The following is a 20,938-nucleotide window of genomic DNA, read 5'->3' on the forward strand; positions in this document are numbered from 1 at the left end:
ATACAACTGAAGGAGCACAACATTTTAGCACTATGGTTGCATTAAAAATAGCCTTTGTGAAGAAACTAAACATCACAACTTAGAAATCTGCTAATTTAAATTGAATTAAAGATAGTCTGGCCAGAAACAGTTAAACATAAAAAATACAACTCTTCACTTTTCAAGGCACGATACAGGAATGAATCATTTTCCTTTTACGTGTTGAAGACAAGAATTGAAATGCCTAAAAGTCAATCAGAGTAATATATTCAGATGTTTTTTTTACTTCCAACTATTTCCCTTAATTTCATAGCAGCTGCCCAAATGTTGACCAAAATTAGTGTGTACGCCCCGCTTCCACCAAAAGTAGCAGCCATTTCTCAGTGTTTCAGAGTGGAGAAGTGGAGATATGAGTGCTTTAATGTGACGTGCCAGTCTGTTTCTGGAAGTGAAAAGTGTATCAGCATCCCCTTGAGCGGCAGATCTTTTTACACAAGCATGTCACGTTCGCACCCAGACATGAAACAATACTGAAACGGCAAGAAGAAAACATGGAAAAAAGATACTAAAGAGGCTGAGAGAGAAAGAGGAGAGGAAGATCCCACAGAGAAAAGCAACAGAAGACGGTGAATATTCCTTGTTTTTTTGTTTTTTTTCTCTCCTTCTGTAGATTTGTCATGCTCACTAGAGAATAAAAATCTGCATTACAAGCTTAAATTGCCAAGGAGGAGTCCAGATTACACCTGAAATGGTACCTTGCAGTCAATTCTCAAAATGCATGAGAAAAGTGAACATCTACAAATGTGGAGAGGAAAAAAACAATAGAGGATGAAGACAAAGGAAAAATGAGATACAGTAAGTATGGAAATAAAAGGAGAAACAGGCTAGGAGGGGGAAGGAAATAGATAAACTAGGAAGGGACAGCTGAGAACCTCAGAGCAGTGAAAAGAAGAAAACATGGAGGGTTAGAGGAAGGAAAGGCAAATCTAAACTACTGGGAGTAAATGGGAAAGTCATAAAGGAAGTAGGAAGACCCTGTGAACTAGTGGAACAGAGTTATGAATAGTGCATGGTGGATGGGATAGTTAAATAATCAACAGAAGGATCATTTCAAGGCAACAAGCCCATAAAATACAAAAAGAAGGAAAAAAGTTCCCTTAAATCTACTGCAGAAGAAAGTGATGCAGTGCAGCACAAGCTAAATTATGTACTTTGCAGCTTGAGGAGGTAGTTTGGAGTTTGGCAGTCCAGCTTTTGGGAATAAGCCTGGTTAATCCTGTGCACTGTCAGTGTGTGTATGTGTGTGTGTAGGGGTGGGGGGTTAATAGAGATATGTCAGTCACTGGTATGAAATATGAAGAAAGAAGCAGAAGACTGGGGCACATGTGGAAAGAGGGGAGCGCAGAAGACTAAATCCTTGATAGAAATGAATAAGCTTTAAACACACTTAAAGGTTGTACAGTGCACACATGTATTTAATGTTTTAAACTTTTTAATACCTAGTGTGCAGACAAATACAAAGCTCAGTTGAAAGCATTTTAATTAGAAAAAAGTGTGATGAAATGTGAAGTTATTGATAAAATCTCACATAATTGCTCTGACTGTGAAGATTCATGTCTCCCTGAATTTGCTGCGATTTATTTAGGACGGTGCTGAACAAGTGTGGATTGGTCTTAAAGTTCAGACAGTCCATGAGTTCCAGCATGCAAAAAAATCAAAGCATGCAACAAAAAGTACAGAAACAAGGCACCAAAAGTGAAAAAGAATAAATCTAAATCAGCATGGTCCTATCATGGTCCTGGTAGTGAGGTTATCTTAGCAACATGGTCCCGCTGGCACCATGGTACTGTTAGTGCCGTGGTTCGGTCAGTGGTGTGGTCTTGTTAGCAGGTCCCGTTTGCAGCTTGATGATAATAAGGACTGCAGCAGCTGCACTCCCAGACTGCCCTCCAAAACCGGCTTCTACAGACAGAGAACATCCAAGGTTCCACCGCAGAACCGAACAGGTCCGTAGAGTACGGTCCGTGCAGGCAGATGGAGGATCCTGTTAGCAATCCTGTTTATTCTCTCCATCAGATCAATGAGTTTCAGGCAGCAGCTTCTTAATCAGACAAATGTGCATCTGTCACTATCAAGGATCACTATTAAGTTCCACCCTCGTTTTGACAAGTGTCCACTTAAGCTTTGGCAAACATCAAGAATATGTTGGGCTTTGTCAGAACTCTGTTTAACAATGCATTTTATAAATCAGCGGGAGATGTCACATAGACTACATTCCCTTTCTGTCTATTGTATGAAGGAAATGTAAACACGTTGTGTTGTTGGTTTTCTTTAAATTTCATTTCAATCTGCTTAACAATGTAGAAACACAACAAATTGACGATAGCCTGATCAGCAGACCTTAAACAAATGTTATGGTTAGACTATATCAATGATGCATGATGGAGATTCTGATGGTGTTTGACAGTGGAGGAGTTTTCTGTGTCTCCATACATATCAGCACCAATCTCAGCTGTTTTTCCAACATGTGCACGCACACGCACGCACACACAGCTTAAGCATAATTTTCTCTGGTACTATTTTCTCTTCCTGAGCCCTCGGACAAACAAGAACAACTCTAATAGTAACATGATATCAGTGCTGATGTCCGTGCCACAATGCATTGTCTGTTTTGGTTTCAGGGTGAGACAGGGAGAGCTTGACAGAGTATTTGTGCAATAAATGGCCCGACGTGGCTCTATCTGTGGACGGCTGAACTGGCTCAGATGAATTCAGATTTGTGTGCGCTGGAGTCAAATGAAATGAGATGAGTTAGCCCCGCTGGTCTAAATGAACCCATCGAATCAAATGCATACTAAGAACCAAAACGTTTGTGACTACTGTATAGTCCAGTCAAATAGATTGTCTATCAATACGGGAAACTCCCCACTAAAAAGCATTTCATTAGGCCCTGTTTGTACTCATAATTCTTACTCTAACATAAATAGACTCATACATGTCCCATCTCCCTCATTACTTTTGCTCAGTCACAGTGATGTTATAAAGCATCGGGACCTTGGCCTATACATGACTGATTATTTTTCTGCAAGAGAACAGACTTTGTGTAGCTTTAAAAAGAATCACTTCAATACTAATTTAATAATAATAAAAATACATTTTAAAACATCACCGTTTCCTGATATACAGTTTAATTCTTACCATTGTTAAACTCAGTGCTGCTTGAGTTAAAGAACAGTTTGCTCTAATAGTTCTTTGCACTTTTTAAACCCATATTGTTCCACCTGGTCGGCAGTCATACCACATTGGCAAATTCTGGAAAATGTTTCTCTCTGTAGAAGCTTCTGCAATTCTAAGTGGCGTGCCATTAATCTGCATTTACCTAGATAAATGCATCTGTTGCAGAAACAGAAAGCCGTGCTCATCTTCTTTAAACTGGACCAAACAAAGATTCAGACTGCCACAGTTCATGACAGACATTTAAGGCGCATTAATGAGAGCTGCTCTCCCTTTAGAGGAAGTTCTGCATTAGCACTTATTCTTCTAGACAACCCGTTTTCACAGGTGCAGAAGTGGAAAGCAGTCCTCATTAAATGCACCTGTTCCTGTCCTACTTGTATAAGTCACAATGTCTGTCATCAAATTGGTTCATTGGCATGAAAATCTCACAGCATTTCCTCCTACTTTCCCTGGAATCACTCTTCAGGTTTGGGAAGAAGGTGGGAGGTGAATGACACGGTTAATCATCTCAGAGAGTGATCTTTCTGGCTACGGTAAAGACCCGGCATAATTTTAGAATTTGTAGGCGGAGACAGGGGGATATATCTGAGAGTTAGGAAAGTTGAAATAACTTGTGAAACACTTGATTACTACTGTTGCAGTGGGAGGAGGCGCTCAGTTTATGCACTGCCACGGAGCAAGCGCTCCGCTGTACGCACTTTGTCAACAAAGGTGGAGAAATGCTGCTGGCGTTAACACAAAGTACACTCTAATCTGCAAGGACTCCACTAATAATGTGCGGAGAAGCCACTCTCCATGAGATCTCACAGGAACTGCATTATTATGCAAGCCTCTTTGTATTTCCAACAAACACACGGTGGTCGCTTAAATCAAATTCTCACTTCCCTCATTTATTTTTCTCTCCTTGGTTTTTTAATCGCTTCTTCTCATCACCAGCTGTGGGCTGCGACTCATGGGGAGCGGGGGTATGGAGCTGATGGTGGGGTGAAGGAGGAGGTGCGATAGCTAAAATGTCAGCCTCAGTATATTAAGGCTTCTAGTTCTTATCAGTTTTGTGCCAGCTTTATTGGAAACAATAAAGACAAGAAAGTGAGTAGCACAAGCAAGAAGCAAGTTAGGCCTTCTTAAAACTGCATGATAATCCCAGTCTGGTTAAAAATATAGCAGCCAGGATGTGAATGGTCTTTCTTGGCAAGGTCTTTAGGTGCAGTAGTGTCCTCATTAAGTGCAACAAAGTTTCATCATTTTATAGATATAGAACATGCACAAACCTCCCCAGCGAGGTCCTGGTGGTAAATCATCATGGTGGCAGTGTATAAGGGTGCTGGGTAGTGTTGTGGCGGCTGTGGCAGAGTATCCATGTCATGGTGTATTGATATTCAAGAAGTGGAAACAAAACTGGATGTGGTCACCTCATGCCTAGGTGACAACAATCAGTCTGACATGGTCATGAAAATAAATTATTCTAAATGGAATGCAGCCCTTATTATTACACTTGTGCATAGAGATTAGTACACTCCATGTTTTCAAGTTACGTCTGCTGTAAAATAGGCCCATTGAAGAGGGGTTATTATCTAGTGAAGGAGTGTGTTAACTGGGATAGGTGGGAATCCTGATCAATCAAACCCAGCCAGTCAAAACAGATGGCTGCTTGTCCTGAGTCTGGTTCTGCTGGAGGTTTCTTCCTGTTATCAGGGAGTTTTTCCTTTCCACTGTGGCCTTGTACTTGTTCAGGATGGGAGACTGGCACAAAATGAAGACAACACAATCTGCTGGCTACCCTACCATAGATAAATAATGTTATTAATTGAATTTTTATGTATTTGCATGTTTCTGTTCAGTGCCCTGAGATAACCTTTGTTGTGACTTGGAGATATATAAATAAACTAAATTGAAATAAACTGAATTGAATCTGACCATCTGGTGTGCACAACAAATAATCAGCGTCTGGGTGAGTTTCAAAAATGAACACACAGCACTCCCTCGCTACTTCGCGGTTCGTTTTTCGCAGATTCGCTATATCACGGATTTTCAAAGTAAGATTGGACATTACACAATTGACTGATTGATGGATGAGCCATGGGTTCCATCCATCCATTATCTTTTACCCGCTTATTCCATTTTGAGTCACGGGGGTCGCCGGTGCCCATGTCCAGCAATCACTGTGCGAGGGGCGGGGTACACCCTGAACAGGTTGCAAGTCCATCACAGGGACACAGAGACAACGAGACAAACAACCATTCACTCTCTCACTCACACCTAGAGACAATTTAGAGTTACCAATCAGACTAACATGCATGTTTTTGGTCTGTGGGAGGAAACTGGAGAACCTGGAGAAAACCCACGCATGGACGGAGAGAACATGCAAACTCCACCCAGAAAGGCCTCCGGACAGGGATTTGAACCAGGGACCTGCTCACTGAGAGGCAGCAGCTCTACCAGTTGTGCCACCGTGCTGCCCTGAGCCGTGGGTTGTTTACTTAAAATAAATTATTTTAAATGATTTTGCACCATGTGTGCAGCCCACAAGTGCAGGGGAAGCTTCCTCCTGCAGCTGATCAGCTGATCTCCTTCTCCGCCACCCACACATTTCTCCTTCTGCAGCTTTGTGAAGGGTTAACCCTTTGCTGTCCAGATGCACCGATTGACTTTTGTCTTCCAACTTAAAATTCAAAGTATGTTGCATCGTAAAATCGTCATAATCCCAAAATATAAAAGTGTTAAAAGTTATTTTTTTATTATTTTAGAACTTCCATGTTCAGTTGTTACAGAGTAAATGATCAAGAAGTACATTTCTGCTCCGTGTTGCAAAGTTGAAGCTGTGTGACATCCCTTTGATGTCCTGCTGCACTTCTCTTCTCTACAATTTAAATTCAAATACTGTAACATTTTAAATAAACAATTCACGCTGCATGGATTGTTTATTTAAAATGTTACAGTATTTAAATTTAAATCGTTTGTTTAAGGAGGGAGATTGTGAATAACAGGTGATGAGTGTGATTGCAGTCTGGCAGATGTCGTGACAAAGTTTACTGACCTTGAACTGACATTGAACTTGGACTACTGTATCCCTACTTCGCAGTTTTCCCACTTATTGCGGGTGGGTGTGGTCCCAAACACTCGCGATAAACGAGGGGCCACTGTACATGTAAACATGACATGCATTCATACAAATAACATACATGGACATATGAAATTAGTTACAAATGTCGTGGGATGAAATTATTGCTCATTTGGCCAGAATGCAATGATTTTCTGCAGCAGTCTTAAAGATCACGTGCACATGGACACATTAAGCTGCACAAGAATTCACACAAGCATGTTGTCTTTCTGCAGCACGGTGGCGCAACTGGTAGAGCTGCTGCCTCTCAGCGAGCAGGTCCCTGGTTCAAACCCCGGTCCGGGGGCCTTTCTGGGTGGAGTTTGCATGTTCTCTCCGTGCATGCGTGGGTTTTCTCCAGGTACTCCGGTTTCCTCCCACAGACCAAAAACATGCATGTTAGGCTGATTGGTAACTCTAAATTGTCCCTAGGTGTGAGTGAGAGAGTGAATGGTTGTTTGTCTTGTTTGTCTCTATGTGGCCCTGTGATGGACTTGCGACCCGTCCAGGGTGTACCCCGCCCCTCGCACAGTGATTGCTGGACATGGGCACCGGCGACCCCCGTGACCCAAAATGGAATAAACGGGTAAAGAAAATGGATGGATGGATGTCGTCTTTCTGGAATATTTTCAGACCAAGTCACTGAGAGAGGCTTTTTTTGTGGCTTCAGATAAGCTTCAAAATAAAGGTCATCAGCAGTTTGGGTCAAAAAGTAATAGAGCAGTATTACAAAAAACCCAGTTTGTGCAGTCAGCTAAAACTAATATTACATCTACTTTCTGTCGTATTCTCTCTCTCACACACACAATACACACAACACAGCAACACACACACTTCAGCACTTCTTCTAACCTGCCTGTTAATCCTTTTCACACCTGAAACAAAGACACAGAGACAGCAGGTGGACATGCACTCATAAAAGATGAATGGAAGGATCAAAAGACACATGGCAACCTTCAGCAGTGCAGACATACTCACATCATCTCTTTCATATTTCCATGGTCATTTAGTCGTGCTCCAACCTAACTTCTATAACAATATTCAGAGGAGAAATGACTAAAGATAGATTTTAATATAAATGTTTACTGTGGTTTGTTAATAAAAAAAATAATAAATTAACTTGCAATATTTGCACAGCATTTAATAATGAACATAAACTGTATTTCACAAAATGTTTTGCACAAATCCTACACTAACGGTTATAAATTTAAACACGCCTCTCTAGTCAGTCTACACTGTCACCACTTTGCTTTGTTTCTACTTAATACAAATTAGAGTGGACCTCTGGTTGATACTTGAAGCTGCAGTGGAGGAAGGAAAAAAACAATCTTACTCAAAAAGACAAACGGTTTTTGTTTTTAATTTAGAGTCATTTCCCAAGCTACTTTCACAAGTGGCTTCCAAACAATTTGTTGTTTCCCTTTAGATCCTAAAACAGATGTTTTTTTAACACCTGGCTGAATCAGAAGCTCCTGTGCTGTATTCCTGCTGACCTTTATTTTTTTTAAATTGCAATCCAATTTAAATACAATTTATACTATTTTAAAGCAGTAATGTCACAACTGTGTCTTCACTGTTGGCTGGTCAAAGTCATTTCCTGATGACACTTACACAGTTAGTGCTGGAAACTGAGACTTTTTTTTTTCGGCTGCTACATTCTTCAGGGGTCACCACAGTGAACCAACTACACCAAGACTTGGTAATGGTTTTTATGTCGGATGCCCTTCCTGAAGCAATCACAGACTGATGAGCTACCACAGCCCTCAGTGTGAGCTGCCATCTAGCGTGCCCGGGGGAGCAGATGGTGGAGGTTAAGGACCTTGCTGAAGGGGCCAGTGTGGGGTAAATGAGGGTGGAGGCAGGTGTGGGTGTTTTATCTATTCCACCCATAACCTCTGTGCCACCACTCCCTGATAGACAAAATCAAATAGAAATTCTAGAGGTGTTTCATGACGACATATATTGGAGTTCTAGGATCCATCCATCCAGTCAGCCAGCCAGCCATCCAGCCATCCATCCATCCATCCATCCAGCCATCCATCCAGGCCAACCGAGAGGCATACAGTAGTCTCTCCAGCATGTCTTGGGTCTTCCCTGGGGTCTCCTCCCAGTCGAACATGCCTGAAGCACCTCCCTAGGGAGGTGCCCAGGGGGCATCCTTACCAGATGCCCGAACCACCTCAACTGGCTCCTCTCGATGTGGAGGAGTAGCGGTTTTACTCTGAGTCTCTCTCCCAGATAACTGAACTTCTCACACCATCTCTAAGGGAGAGTCCAGCTACCCTGCAGAGGAAACTCATTTCAACCGCCTGTATCTGCAAGCTCATTCTTTCAGTCACTATCCAGAGTTTGTGACCATAGGTGAGGGTAGGAATTAGACGACAGGTAAACAAAGAGCTTTGCCTTACAGCTCAGCTCCCTCTTCACCACAACTCAAAACTGCACCAATCTGTCTGTCATTCTCACACTCCATTCTTCCCTCACTAGTTCCAAAATGTGTTTCTTTATCCTTTACTTAAACAAAATCCTCCTGACAATGCAGCACTTTTTTATTAGCTTTTACTTGTTTGTATCCCAATGCTTTGCCTCGTCTGGTGGCTAAAGCACCACGAGAAACCTAATAGTTGCCCTCACAATATTGTCCTGCCTTTTAGGAGCAGGGCAGACTTCCCTCTGGACAGGACAGCATCCAGTGTACAAACACCAAACAAACACATTGTGTATGTGGCAGAAGGAAGGTGTAATGCCAGGGGAACTGTACTGACAGAGGTTACAGAGATTGAGTGATGTAAGGTGCCAGACAGTCTGGAACCAGCTCTGCGTGGAGTGGGTGCTATGTGTCGAGATAGCCGAGAAGCTGAGTGAGATGGATTGTTGGAGCATGTGCCCATATGTTTGTGAGACTGCCTTCCTCATTCAGGGTCTCATCTCACTGCAAAATCTGACAGGAAGAAGCGAGGAAGTGGAGACGGGGGAAGGAGGCAACTAGAACAAGTGAGAGGGTTGTTCTTTAGAACAAAATGACTAGTGGTCATCACGTCATCAACTAGCATGAAGTCAGCACAACCTGGAGATGGCCTTCACTATGTGGGTGTTAAATTCCACAGGCATGAAAATGCCCCTTTATAATAAGGCTGCTTGAAATTGGGGAAAGGAGGTAAATTATTCATGATATTCTGCTTTTACTTTGGGAGTAAACTGAAAATAGAGCAGCTACCATCTCTCCTCTCTTTTTGAAAGTGTGACACTTTGAGGCAGACTTGGGACCAGCACCATGACAGAAAACATTTACTTTTGAAAAATGGACCTGTTTAACCGTATTTGCTCACTGTAGCACGCTACCCATCGAGCCTTCGTGTAAGATGTTTGCTTTTTCACTCAGACCCCCATCAGCTATAGAAACAAGGCATTTATGACACACAGCTACTTTCTTCTTTGTGTCGGGTGACTACAATCAAGACAAATGATAAAAATAAAGCTCAATTTTCCCTAAACTCAGAAAAACTTTCAAACTAAAGGATTCTGACAGCAACGCATACAGTGTCTGCTCACTACAAACAGCAGTTCAGTAAACTGATATTGTAGCAACTGTGTGGAACTATGAATTAAATGCTTGGTGAAGCAGTTGTCTTAAGATACTGGCTTTTTCTGAATTGCTCAGTGGGTTGTTTTGAGGTGAAGAACTAAAAACTAATCTCTCTGGGATATAAAAGCACTAAAAGAAGGGAAAAGCAAAACGAGGATTAATTGAGCAAGAGGGAAGATCCATCCATCATGTGCAACCTATTTGAGACACAATGTGGAGGTAAGTCAGCTTTGAGATCTCAGCCATCTACTCCAGCTTGAGGACACCGAGGACGTTCTAACCCAGCCAAGACAGAAACATCTCTCCAATGGGTTCTGCCCTAAAGGCAGTATTTCACTGGGCTGAGACTTTTGAAAACTAGTTGGCAGACATGATTCAGTATTATGAGTAAATGCACAAACTTTGAGTTGTAGTCTCAATGGTTTGTGTTTGCAACAAGCAAGACAAGCAGTTTTGCACGACATTGTTCATCAATCAGAGCTTATTTCCACATACACAGCTTCAAGACAACATGCAGCCCAAATCCCCTTAAATGAATCTACTTTAAGAGCCACCTCAGAGCAGAAAATACAAAGAGCAAAAGGTCAAAAATCAAAAGCCTGACTCAGTCATGTTGCCCTTTGTGTCAGTCATGGTCTGTTGGGATCTGAAAACTTCACTGGAAAAGAAGTTAGTCAAAAAAGTACATTGGGTTGTAAAAGTACTCTGAGATGAAGTTGGAACAAAAAGGTTTACATAATTTACTCAAAATAAAATGCAGGTTTCATCTAACCAAGAAAGAGGAGTACAGCTGAGTACATTTATGCATATCTTTAGTCTGACAATGTGTGAAAACAAAGATTACTTTCTCTAGCCATGTTCACAAAACAGCAAAGTGTTAAAAAAAAAATCAACAGAAGACTCTGGGTAGATTTTTTTTTTAAGATATCTTTCAGCTATTTGTATAGGACCATAATTAGGCCAACTTTTTAGTATGTCCATTTATGATAAAATACTTGTGTAATGGGGGCAAGCATGGTGGCGCAACTGGTAGAGCTGCTGTCTCGCAGCGAGCAGGTTCCCGGTTCAAATCCCAGTTGGGGGCCTTTCTGGGTGAGTTTGCATGTTCTCTCCGTGCATGTGTGGGTTTTCTCCGGGTACTCCGGTTTCCTCACACAGACCAAAAACATGCATGTTAGACTGATTGGTAACTCTGAATTGTCCCTAGGTGTGAGTGAGAGAGTGAATGGTTGTTTGTGTCCCTGTGATGGACGCACAGTGACTGATGGACATGGGTACCAGTGACCCCCTCAACCCAAAAAGAAAGAAGTGGGTAAAGATAATGGATGGATAGATGGATACTTGTGTAATATAAAAGTTTTTCACTCAGTTCAGTACAGATGTTCCAAATCTAGCATGGCAGACTCAACGGAACAAGACACTATAATTAACTTCATTGGTACATTTAACTTGCACTGATTCAAAGAAATAAATTAGTTTAACATCTTGGCTGAACATTAGCTTATTATTCCAATGGTCCATACAACAATTGATGTGACCAAACACGTGCTCAAACAGTAAATGTGACGCTTTCAAACAATATTGGGATTCTTTGGTCCTATCATTAAGATTCACCGTTATTACTGAATCATAGTTTTAATTTTTATTCATTTTGTTGAGTCATGTTCAAACATATTAAGTCTTTTTTATTCACAATAATGATAATATTGAGGACTACAGGGGCGGTTGTGGCAGAGTGGTTAAAGTAGTCGTCCTTTAGAGTTGGTGGTTTGAAGTGTCCCTGGGCAAGAAACTGAACCCCTCGTTGCCTCTGATGTGTGTCCCATCGGTGTATGAATGTGATCTGAAGCTCTGATTAGTCTCTACAGATTCATATTATATTTGTAAAGATGTAGTGGAGTGCTGTATGAATGTGTGTGGAGGTAAACGAGGGCACAGATTGTCTGGTTAGATAGAAATGTGCAATACACGTACAGTCCACTTACAAACAATTGACTGTCGTGAATTTTTACCTCAAAGCAGGACAGCATGGAAGAGCAGTGGTTAGAGCCTCTACCACACAGAGGAAATGTTGCATGTTCGCCTCCTTTCTGTGTGAAGTTAGTATGTTCTCCCTATGCATGTATGGGTTTCCTCCCACAGACCAAAAACATGCCTGCTAGGTTAACTCTAAATTGTCCCTAGATGTGAGAGAGAGTTTGAATAGTTGTTTGTCTTGATGTGTCCCTGTGCTGGACCTGCAACATGCCCATGGTGTACCCCACCTCTGACACAATAACTGTCAGAGATAGACTCTGGCCCCCCTACAATGGATGAACGGATGGATTTTACTCATGGCACAAGCGATGTAAGAGACACTACATGTACCAGGACCCAAGCTTTTCTGGTGTCACTGTCAAAAAACAAACTCTTCTCATAGTTTTCCTGAGAAATAAACACTAGATTTAATTTATTGCAACCCCACTCCCCCATTCCCAGAAAAGATGCAAATTATTGTTTTCCTTATCCTCCATATACATCAACATGATGGAGGAAGACAATAGTAAAAGATATCCGATGAAGGAGAAAAATAAAGATGTGGGCTGCAAAAAAAGGTAAAGACTAATTATTTATGACAGGTGCAGCATTTCTCAGAACCCAAACTAATCTTGTTTTTATTATTATTCCTAACAACTTCTCTTCAGGCTGAAACACACTTTAGCAGACAGATTTTTCAAATAAGATTTTTAGTTTTACAAGACTTTATTTTAGACAAAAGGAGGCATGATCCCTGCAAAAAAGCACAGTGAGCCCTCACACGCTGCACCTCACCTTCCTGCCTCTACTGAACTTTGTACAAATCTAAAGGTTAAGGCTGGAGCTCGAGTTAACGGCTGGGAAAGAGTTTTATCAGCTCTGACTGACACAGTGTCTATGCAACCAAAAACCTTTTCTGTGGTGTTTTTTTTTTTTTTTTTACCCTTTTCATCGTTTGTTTTTCACTTTGTCTCTGGTCTAAACATAATGAATAAAATCCCTGAACTCCAGACCACCTGCAACATGACTCTATTCCATTAAATTAAAAGAAAACCAATTGTGTAACATTAATAACCACAGATTTGTTTTAGATATAATTACTGTCTAAAAAGTGTGATTTATTAAATAACAGAACACATTTGTTCCTGTAACATGTTTATTGCAACTTATGATAACAGGGGGCAGCGGTAGCTCAGTGGTCAGTGCCACTGTCTCATAATCCGGTCGCTGTGAGTTTGAGCCCAGGTGGCATCTAATCTTGTACATCACATTAAAAAGTCAGTTTAACTGTTAAAATTATCCTGATATATGATTGGGTTTTATTGTACAAGATGGACATAGATGCTACAGCAGTGAGGGGAGAAGGTTCATTAAAACAGTTCATAATAAACAAGTCAAACAGAACTGTTGTAGCATGAGCGGAGGAATACTTGATAGCCTAACAAAATGTTACAATCAGCAGAATTCATTCAATAAAATTACTAAAAATAGTTACAATAAATTGCAGGTTTATCTTCTTTTTCTAGCTTTTACAGAGATCGTTAGCTTTTCTTCTGTTTTTTATTCTAACTCTTGCAGAACTTGTGATTTAAAGATGTCCCTTCTTCTTCTTCACTTTACAAACACACCAACAAAATGATTAATGGCTGTGGCCACTGCCGCATCCAGACAGAACCTCACAACGACCTCCTCCTATCTGGCAACATATCAGGACAGGGATACACATGCAGTCTCCCATATCTCCTCAAACCATCACATCAAAATGAGAGCTGCTCTCTCTGCAAAGCCCAGTGCTGGGTTTAGTGATGCAGCGGGTGGAGGGTGATGGGTGGTGTAATGTACAAGAACCAACAGACAAGTAAACAGCTTCGTGAAGACTAACAGTCATGAAGGCTCATGCAACTTCCAAGTGTAGGGGGAAGTGCTTTACAAGTCAGCGTGTTTTATTAAAATTATTATTCACGATTCTCAATATTTGCCCGTGAGTCAAGCTTATTAACACCAGATTTGATTGGTCTGTCTGCGGATGGTGAAACGTTGGTCTGCTGTCGACATTGTGAGCCCACACTCATTTAAATCCTACAGGCCTTTAAAGCTGATGAGTGGCTTCTCTGGGATCAACATTCAAAGTTTGTTGTTTCCACGCCGTCTGACATAAATGAAGAGCTACTACAGATCCTCTTTACCCAAGAAAACTGAGTCAATAGAAAACATTAATTATCTTCCTTGAAGCTCATTTGCTAGTTTTTGCTTTAAGAGTGTCAGATTAACTCAAATCATCTAATTTAACGAGAGGACACTGTGTCATATTAATGAAGGTAATTACAAACCAACATACTGTAATGGTTTGACCAATTTCACACAGAACACAAGACAGATGGGTATCGATCTGAAAACACACATGCACACAGCATAAATCATCATACTGACTCATATCAACAAATCCATATTCTACTACAACCCTGACACATGCACATCATTCACGGCTGCTTAAACTTTCTATAAGCGTCAAAACCAGGCGACATATGAACATAAAATATGCACAAATCATCAGAAAATAAATCTACGTCGAACTGCAAAGTCTGAAGACAAAGCTCTACTGATGTTCACCACTTTTAACATAGCATATGTATTTATGTGACAAATTACACGAAGCAAGACTGAGGTCTGTCCATCTCCCAATACGGTTCAAAAATGTTTACTGGTTTTATTACAATTTGTGACATTTCTTGTTACCTATTTGATGCATTAACATGCATGAACTCGTTCCAAGAATAAAAAATAATACATTTATCTCACGTCTTCTCTCAGAATAGCTGAGTGTGAAAGTTAGCTGTAAATATTGAAATTGAAAATAAAAATGATGTATTACTGTCAAGTAATAGTTTATTGAAACCAAATATTAGGACATCACTTATAGTAGATGTTGTTCTGCTCAAGTTTAAATGCACAGTGAACCGTTTCTACACATCTGCTGTGTGTGTAAATCTGTACATGGACAGATTCAGTCACTTTTGAACAGATCAGTCATTTTCTAGTGTTTGTGAAAAATTAAGCACATCTTCATCAGACATTTGAACTGGTTTGTATCTGAAATGAGGACGTTTTGCATTTAATTTATCTTCTGCTGAGAAAGAAGCCAAAGCTAAAACATTAGCTTTAATATTATTTACTTAATGAACCAAGTAATTGTTTAGTTAGAGGTTCATCTTTTCAGCTTTGATCCTAATGCAGGAATTTATGCATGATGCTGGGACATATAATAATATAATACTGGTTGAACAGAGTCAACTGATGTTCATCAGCTGCAAACTTGATGGAGCTCATTGCATCAGAAATGGCTGCTGGTGTCAGTGTGTCGTAACAATATTTAACAGAGAGATCTTACAGAGCTGATGCTTTACCAAGCTGTCAATCAACTACCTCACTGGAAACACAAAACCACCAACACAACTGACTCTGCAGCTAAAAAACAGACATCACCTTATCCATCATGGGTTTCCTGCTTTCTTGACCCCACCTGCCCTGCCTCCACACAAACGACTCGTCCTCTGTTAGGAGGTTCTGTCAGGACTCGGTTAAACCCATGTTTCACTTAAAAGACAAGCGCTTACCTTTGGACGGCTCTGTGCGCTTGGGTAGATCCAACGTGTCAAAGTTTTTGTCGTTTTCACCACTCTTTCTACCTGCACAGGAGAGCGGGGACAGAAGATTATGCAAGTGTTTTAACCTGACATCCATATGGGCATAAAAAAAGTGATGCCAATAGTTAATGTTCTCAAAAATGTCATTTTTTTTATAATGAAAAAAAGAGTCTCTAGAAGACAAGAAAACTTAAATTAAAAGTAGATGAGGTAACTTTAAATAGAAGTACTTATCCATGCAACTGTATTGACGTCTACAGCCAAACACAAATGGAAACGTGCAACAAAGAGGGCTGGAAGTGTGATGCTGAATGTAGAAACACAACGGTGAAATTCAGACTTTTCTCTTTGGTACAGTGCCTCTAAAAATGATTCACCTTTTTGATGTTTTATGCATTGATTGCTGTCATTTTAGAGTCACTGGGTTCTTCACCAGTCTAAGCTTTTGGGGAGAGTGCAGGAAAGATGCTGTTAGAGAAAACCCTAATTAAATCTGGACTAGGCCAGCTGTCGAGAAACACTTGGCCATGGAGTCGTCCACGTGCCGTTTGGCAAACGTAGTTGAGTTTATTGAGCGTTGTTTTCAAAAGTGTCTTTCTCTTTGCTACTTTTATAAAGCTCAGGCTGATGAACTGGGAGAACAGTTTTTTTTTCTCTTTATTTCATTTCGAACAGTTAAAATATCAATAAAACGAAACAAAAAAAAACAAATAAAAAGGTAAATATTTCCAACAAAATATTCTGTAAACAAAACAAAAATGTTTGAACAGGGAGCAGGAAGAAGCAAAGGCTTATCCTGTCCTGTCCCCAAGTTTACGTACAAATTCTGATCAAACTAGTGATTCGATAGATACATAAATACCCATACATACAGTACATATATAACTATATATGCAAACATGCATGCATACCAACATATACATAAATACACCTGCAGATACAAATTTATTCTATATCACCTACAGATCAAAGCGTAATATGCAAACACATGAATTAACAAATTAACAGTTGGAATACAACAATTTTCAGTCAGGTCCTCTGGACAGTTTTTTTTTTTTTTTTTGCTGAAACGTTTCACCTTCCATCCAGAAGGCTTCTTCAGTCAAGGAAACACACAACACAAAACTGATTCTTCCCCCAAACAGCTTACTCCAAAGTGGAACAAACCAGTTATGTTGGTGCTAAGATGGTGACTTTGGCACGCCCCCTCCTCTGGAGCCGGCCCTTTTCCTCGTCGACAGTCATGTCGAACTGGTTCAAAACCAAAAATGTTCATGCTCAATAATCCAGGTATACAATCCAACAATTTTCAGTCAGGTCCTCTGGACAGTTTCTTTTTTTTTTGTTTGCTGAAAGGTTTCACCTTCTATCCGGAAGGCTCCATCAGTAAAGGAAACACACAACACAACACACTTTGGAGTAAGCTGTTTGGGGGAAGAATCAGTTTTGTGTTGTGTGTTTCCTTGACTGATGAAGCCTTCCGGATAGAAGGCGAAATGTTTCAGCAAAAAAAAAAAAGAAACTGCCCAGATGATCTGACTGAAAATTGTTGGATTGTATACCTGGATTATTGAGCATGGACTTTTTTGGTTAACAGTTGGAATAACATCATTTTATCTTATTTGTTTTTATACACATTAATTTCGCAATCCTTGTATTTTCTCTCAAATTGTGCAATATTTTTACTTTGCTTAATCTCTTTGTCCAAGTCATTTCACAAAATCACTCCATGAACAGATACAGTATGCACATGCTTTTAAGAGTGCTGCGAACACAAGGTTGCTTTATATTAAATTTTCCTCTCAGTTTGTACCTTCCCTCTCTATTCAACAATTTTCAGTCAGGTCATCTGGACAGTTTCTTACGTTTCAGCACAAACAAACAAACAAACAAAAAAATCTGGTCCAGATGATCTGACTGAAAATTGTTGGATTGTATACATGGATTATTGAGCATGGACTTTGTTGGTTCCCTCTCTATTCTGGGTTTTGAATATTCTTTAGAAGCATGTTATTTCTAGCTTTGACCATCACCTGTGCAGTTTTAAATTGTACCAAATCCATACATTTCATAAGCTGTGATTTAAAAAAAGTTGATTGGTGTGTTCACGACATCAAACATTGTTTACCATTTTTATTTATTTATTTTATTTATTTTTTGCATTATGCATAAGTTGTGTAGAGAACTTTTGTATGTATTACCCCAAATTTCAACATAATATGGCAGTAACAGGGTGTAATAAAAAATGTGCAAAGATTTAATGTTCAAGACAAGTCTTATTTTTCCAAATATCCCTATGGGTTTAGCCATCTTATTACACAAGTGTTTACTATGGGGTTTCCAACAAAATTTGTGGTTCAAAATTACACCCAGACACTTCTGTTCAAACACACTGTCAATTAATACATTATTTATCTCCAGTGTAACATTTGTATCACTTTTTTAAATTTCCAAACAACATAAATTTGGTTTTAGATAAATTTAAAGATAATTTGTTTCTATCAAACCAACATTTAATTTTATCAATTTATTTTCTGACAACCTCCAATAGCTACTTTAAATCCACCTCAGAACAAAAAATAGTTGTATCATCTGCAAATACAACAAAATTAAATGTACTTGTCACTCTACATGTCATTAAAATACATAATAAAAAATTTGGGACCAAGTACTGAGCCTTGTGGGACCCCACAGGTAATATTAAAACATGCAGATTTAAATATCCTGATGCATGCTCAATAATCCAGGTAGAATAATCTAAAAAAGTTAAATCTGGTCCTCTGGACATTCAAAAAACAAAACAAAGCAAAACAACAACAAAAATGTAGAACGTTTCGTCTTTCATCCGAAAGACTTCCTCAGTCAGAGGTGCTGTATTCAGTTCAGTTCATTATGACCAGTTCAATAATCAGTTCATCAAGACTGGTTCATCGCAAAGATCCCGTCCGCCGGCACAAACAGAGTAATATTGTGTATGCTGTTCAGTGTCAGGAGGGCTGTGATCAGTCTTACATCGAGGAAACTAAACAGCCACTGGCCAAAAGGATGGCCCACCACAGAAGATCAACATCATCAGGCCAGGACTCTGCGGTCTACACTCATCTCCAGGCCAGCGGTCACTCTTTCAGGGATGAAGATGTTCACATCCTAGATAGAGAGGAACGATGGTTTGAGAGAGGAGTAAAGGAGGCCATCTTTGTGAAAAGAAATCGTCCATCATTAAACAGGGGTGGAGGCCTCCGGGTTCAACTGTCCCCCTCTTACAATGCTGTTATTGCTAGCATCACTCAGCCTCCTGTGAATAGTAAACAGCAATCAGTGTGCTAATGATCCATTGTTAGGCTGATGGTCCTTCTTGAGCATGTGATCAGCTGGTTTTGGTTGTCAGCAGCAAACTGGTTGATCCACCCTGAGAAGGTGCTATTTAAGAGACTGAGCTGAATACAGCACCTCAGACTGAGGAAGTCTCTCGGATGAGAGACGAAACGTTTCTACATTTTTGTTGTTGTTTTGCTTTGTTTTGTTTTTTGAATGGCCAGAGGACCAGACCATCTATCAATGTCAGTGATGTTGATATAGATGATCTAAAACCATACTGGTTTTCCATTAAAATGTTTTTGTTTTTTTCCAATGAAGTTGTCAAGCCTTACAACAAACAGATTTCCCATTATCTTAGAAAACTGTGAAAGTAGAGAAACTCCTGTAATTAGTAAAATCATGTATGTTATCTGCTTTATGTAAGGGGATAACTTTGTCTATTTTCAATTTCTCTGGGAATGTGCCTGTCCTGAAGGATAAAATACGTAAATAAATGGAGACACAATACTGTCAGTTACTTTTACTATAGTCATATCAATATCATCGCAATCTGTTGACAGTTTATTTTTATATGTATTAACCATTTCAACCAACTCTTTTTGTTAAACTGTTTTCACGATTGTTGTATACACAGTCTCTCCCATTTCACCTGCCGAAGCTTGTAACTCCTTCAGAGAGGTCACAGGTGTGTTGGCGGTCTCTCTCACTCTCTCCTTCTTGTACGGTCACTCAGTTTGTGAGGGCGGCCTGCTCTTGGTAGATTTACACACATTACACGTTCCATATTCCTTCTAGTTCTTGATGCTGGATTTCTCTTAACTCCTGGGGATGTTTCGGGTAAATTCAAAAAAACGTTCAAGCCAAACACGATGTTTCGGGTATTTTTCATCCATTCTCTAAATTGTACTTCAATAATCATTAGTCTGAGTTGAATTTGGACAATCACTGTAAAGGAGGTGAATTGTACACAGTTACTTAAATTAAATTACTTTTTTTACTGGTAATACTCTGTAGAAATTTGATTTTACTCTGACATTAAAGATGGAATTTATATTTATGGACAATTGTTTTGCTTAGGATTGATTTATGACAGCAATAAAAGCATGAAACATCCAAGGGGGTGAATACTTTTAAAGGTACAGTACATGGACAGTTTGTGACCATGTACTTCAACTGGTATGTCTTGTAAATAATAATAATAAACACTCACAAATAACCATAATCAAATGGACTGTACTTATATAGCACCTTTCTGTCTTATCAAGACACTCAAAGCTCTTTACAACACAATCTGTGCCTCATTTACACATTCATACAGCACTCTACTAGATCTCTACAAATAATAATCAGAGCTTTATCATATTCATACACTGATGGGACACACATTGGAGGCTATGAGCTGTTCAGTGTCTTGCCCAGGGACACTTCAGCATGTGACTGCTGGTGGAATCGAACCCCCAACTCTTGCATTGGAGGACGACTGCTCTAACCACTCAGCCACAGCCGCCCCATCACCGTTTATGAATCACCGTATCTCTGCGCTAAAACAGTCACAAATGCACACATTCCTGATATAAGAAGCAGCTGGGCACCTTAAATAATGCATTAGCAGAAAGAAAATGTGGGCGACTGCAGCTCAGCCTGCTAATGGTCCAATCACACGCTCATGGACATGCCCTTGGGACAAAACAATGATATGGGGACAGAATGACCGATTCCTCTGCTCAGTGGAAGTTAAATTTTCAGTATCTGGGGTCAACGTGAGCAGAAGTTGAAGCACTACATTCTAACCACTTCCCCTAAAAATAAATACATAAATACAAACAAGCCCATTTATTTCAGTCGTCCTGAAACGGTTTAGATAAGAAGAGTTTAGTTTCAAGGCATCCTTAATTTCACAATCCTTCTTCAGTTCTATATTAAAGAGTATGAAAAGTAAAATGATAATTATTTGAGTTATGAAAATCAACTATTTATTCTTAAAACGCATTAAAGAAATTATTCAGCATTGTTGTTTTTTAATTAACATTTTTATGGTAAGACTGAGCAAGACGAACG

The 20,938-nt window shown here is 39.8% G+C and overlaps 1 protein-coding gene across 1 annotated transcript in view; it reads right to left on the bottom strand.

Annotated features, from left to right (window-relative positions):
- The window catches only part of arvcfb (ARVCF delta catenin family member b), a gene marked incomplete in the record, with an annotated part of 179,365 nt that overhangs the window by 52,145 nt on the left and 106,282 nt on the right, over window positions 1-20,938 (bottom strand). Inside the window, 1 exon segment of the mRNA XM_037681242.1 lies at window positions 15,533-15,604. Within this exon segment, the coding sequence (XP_037537170.1) occupies window positions 15,533-15,604 (72 nt within the window).

Source organism: Nematolebias whitei, chromosome 8, assembly GCF_014905685.2.
Source record: "Nematolebias whitei isolate Nwh7 chromosome 8, NemWhi1, whole genome shotgun sequence".
Classification (NCBI taxonomy): Eukaryota; Metazoa; Chordata; class Actinopteri; order Cyprinodontiformes; family Rivulidae; genus Nematolebias; species Nematolebias whitei.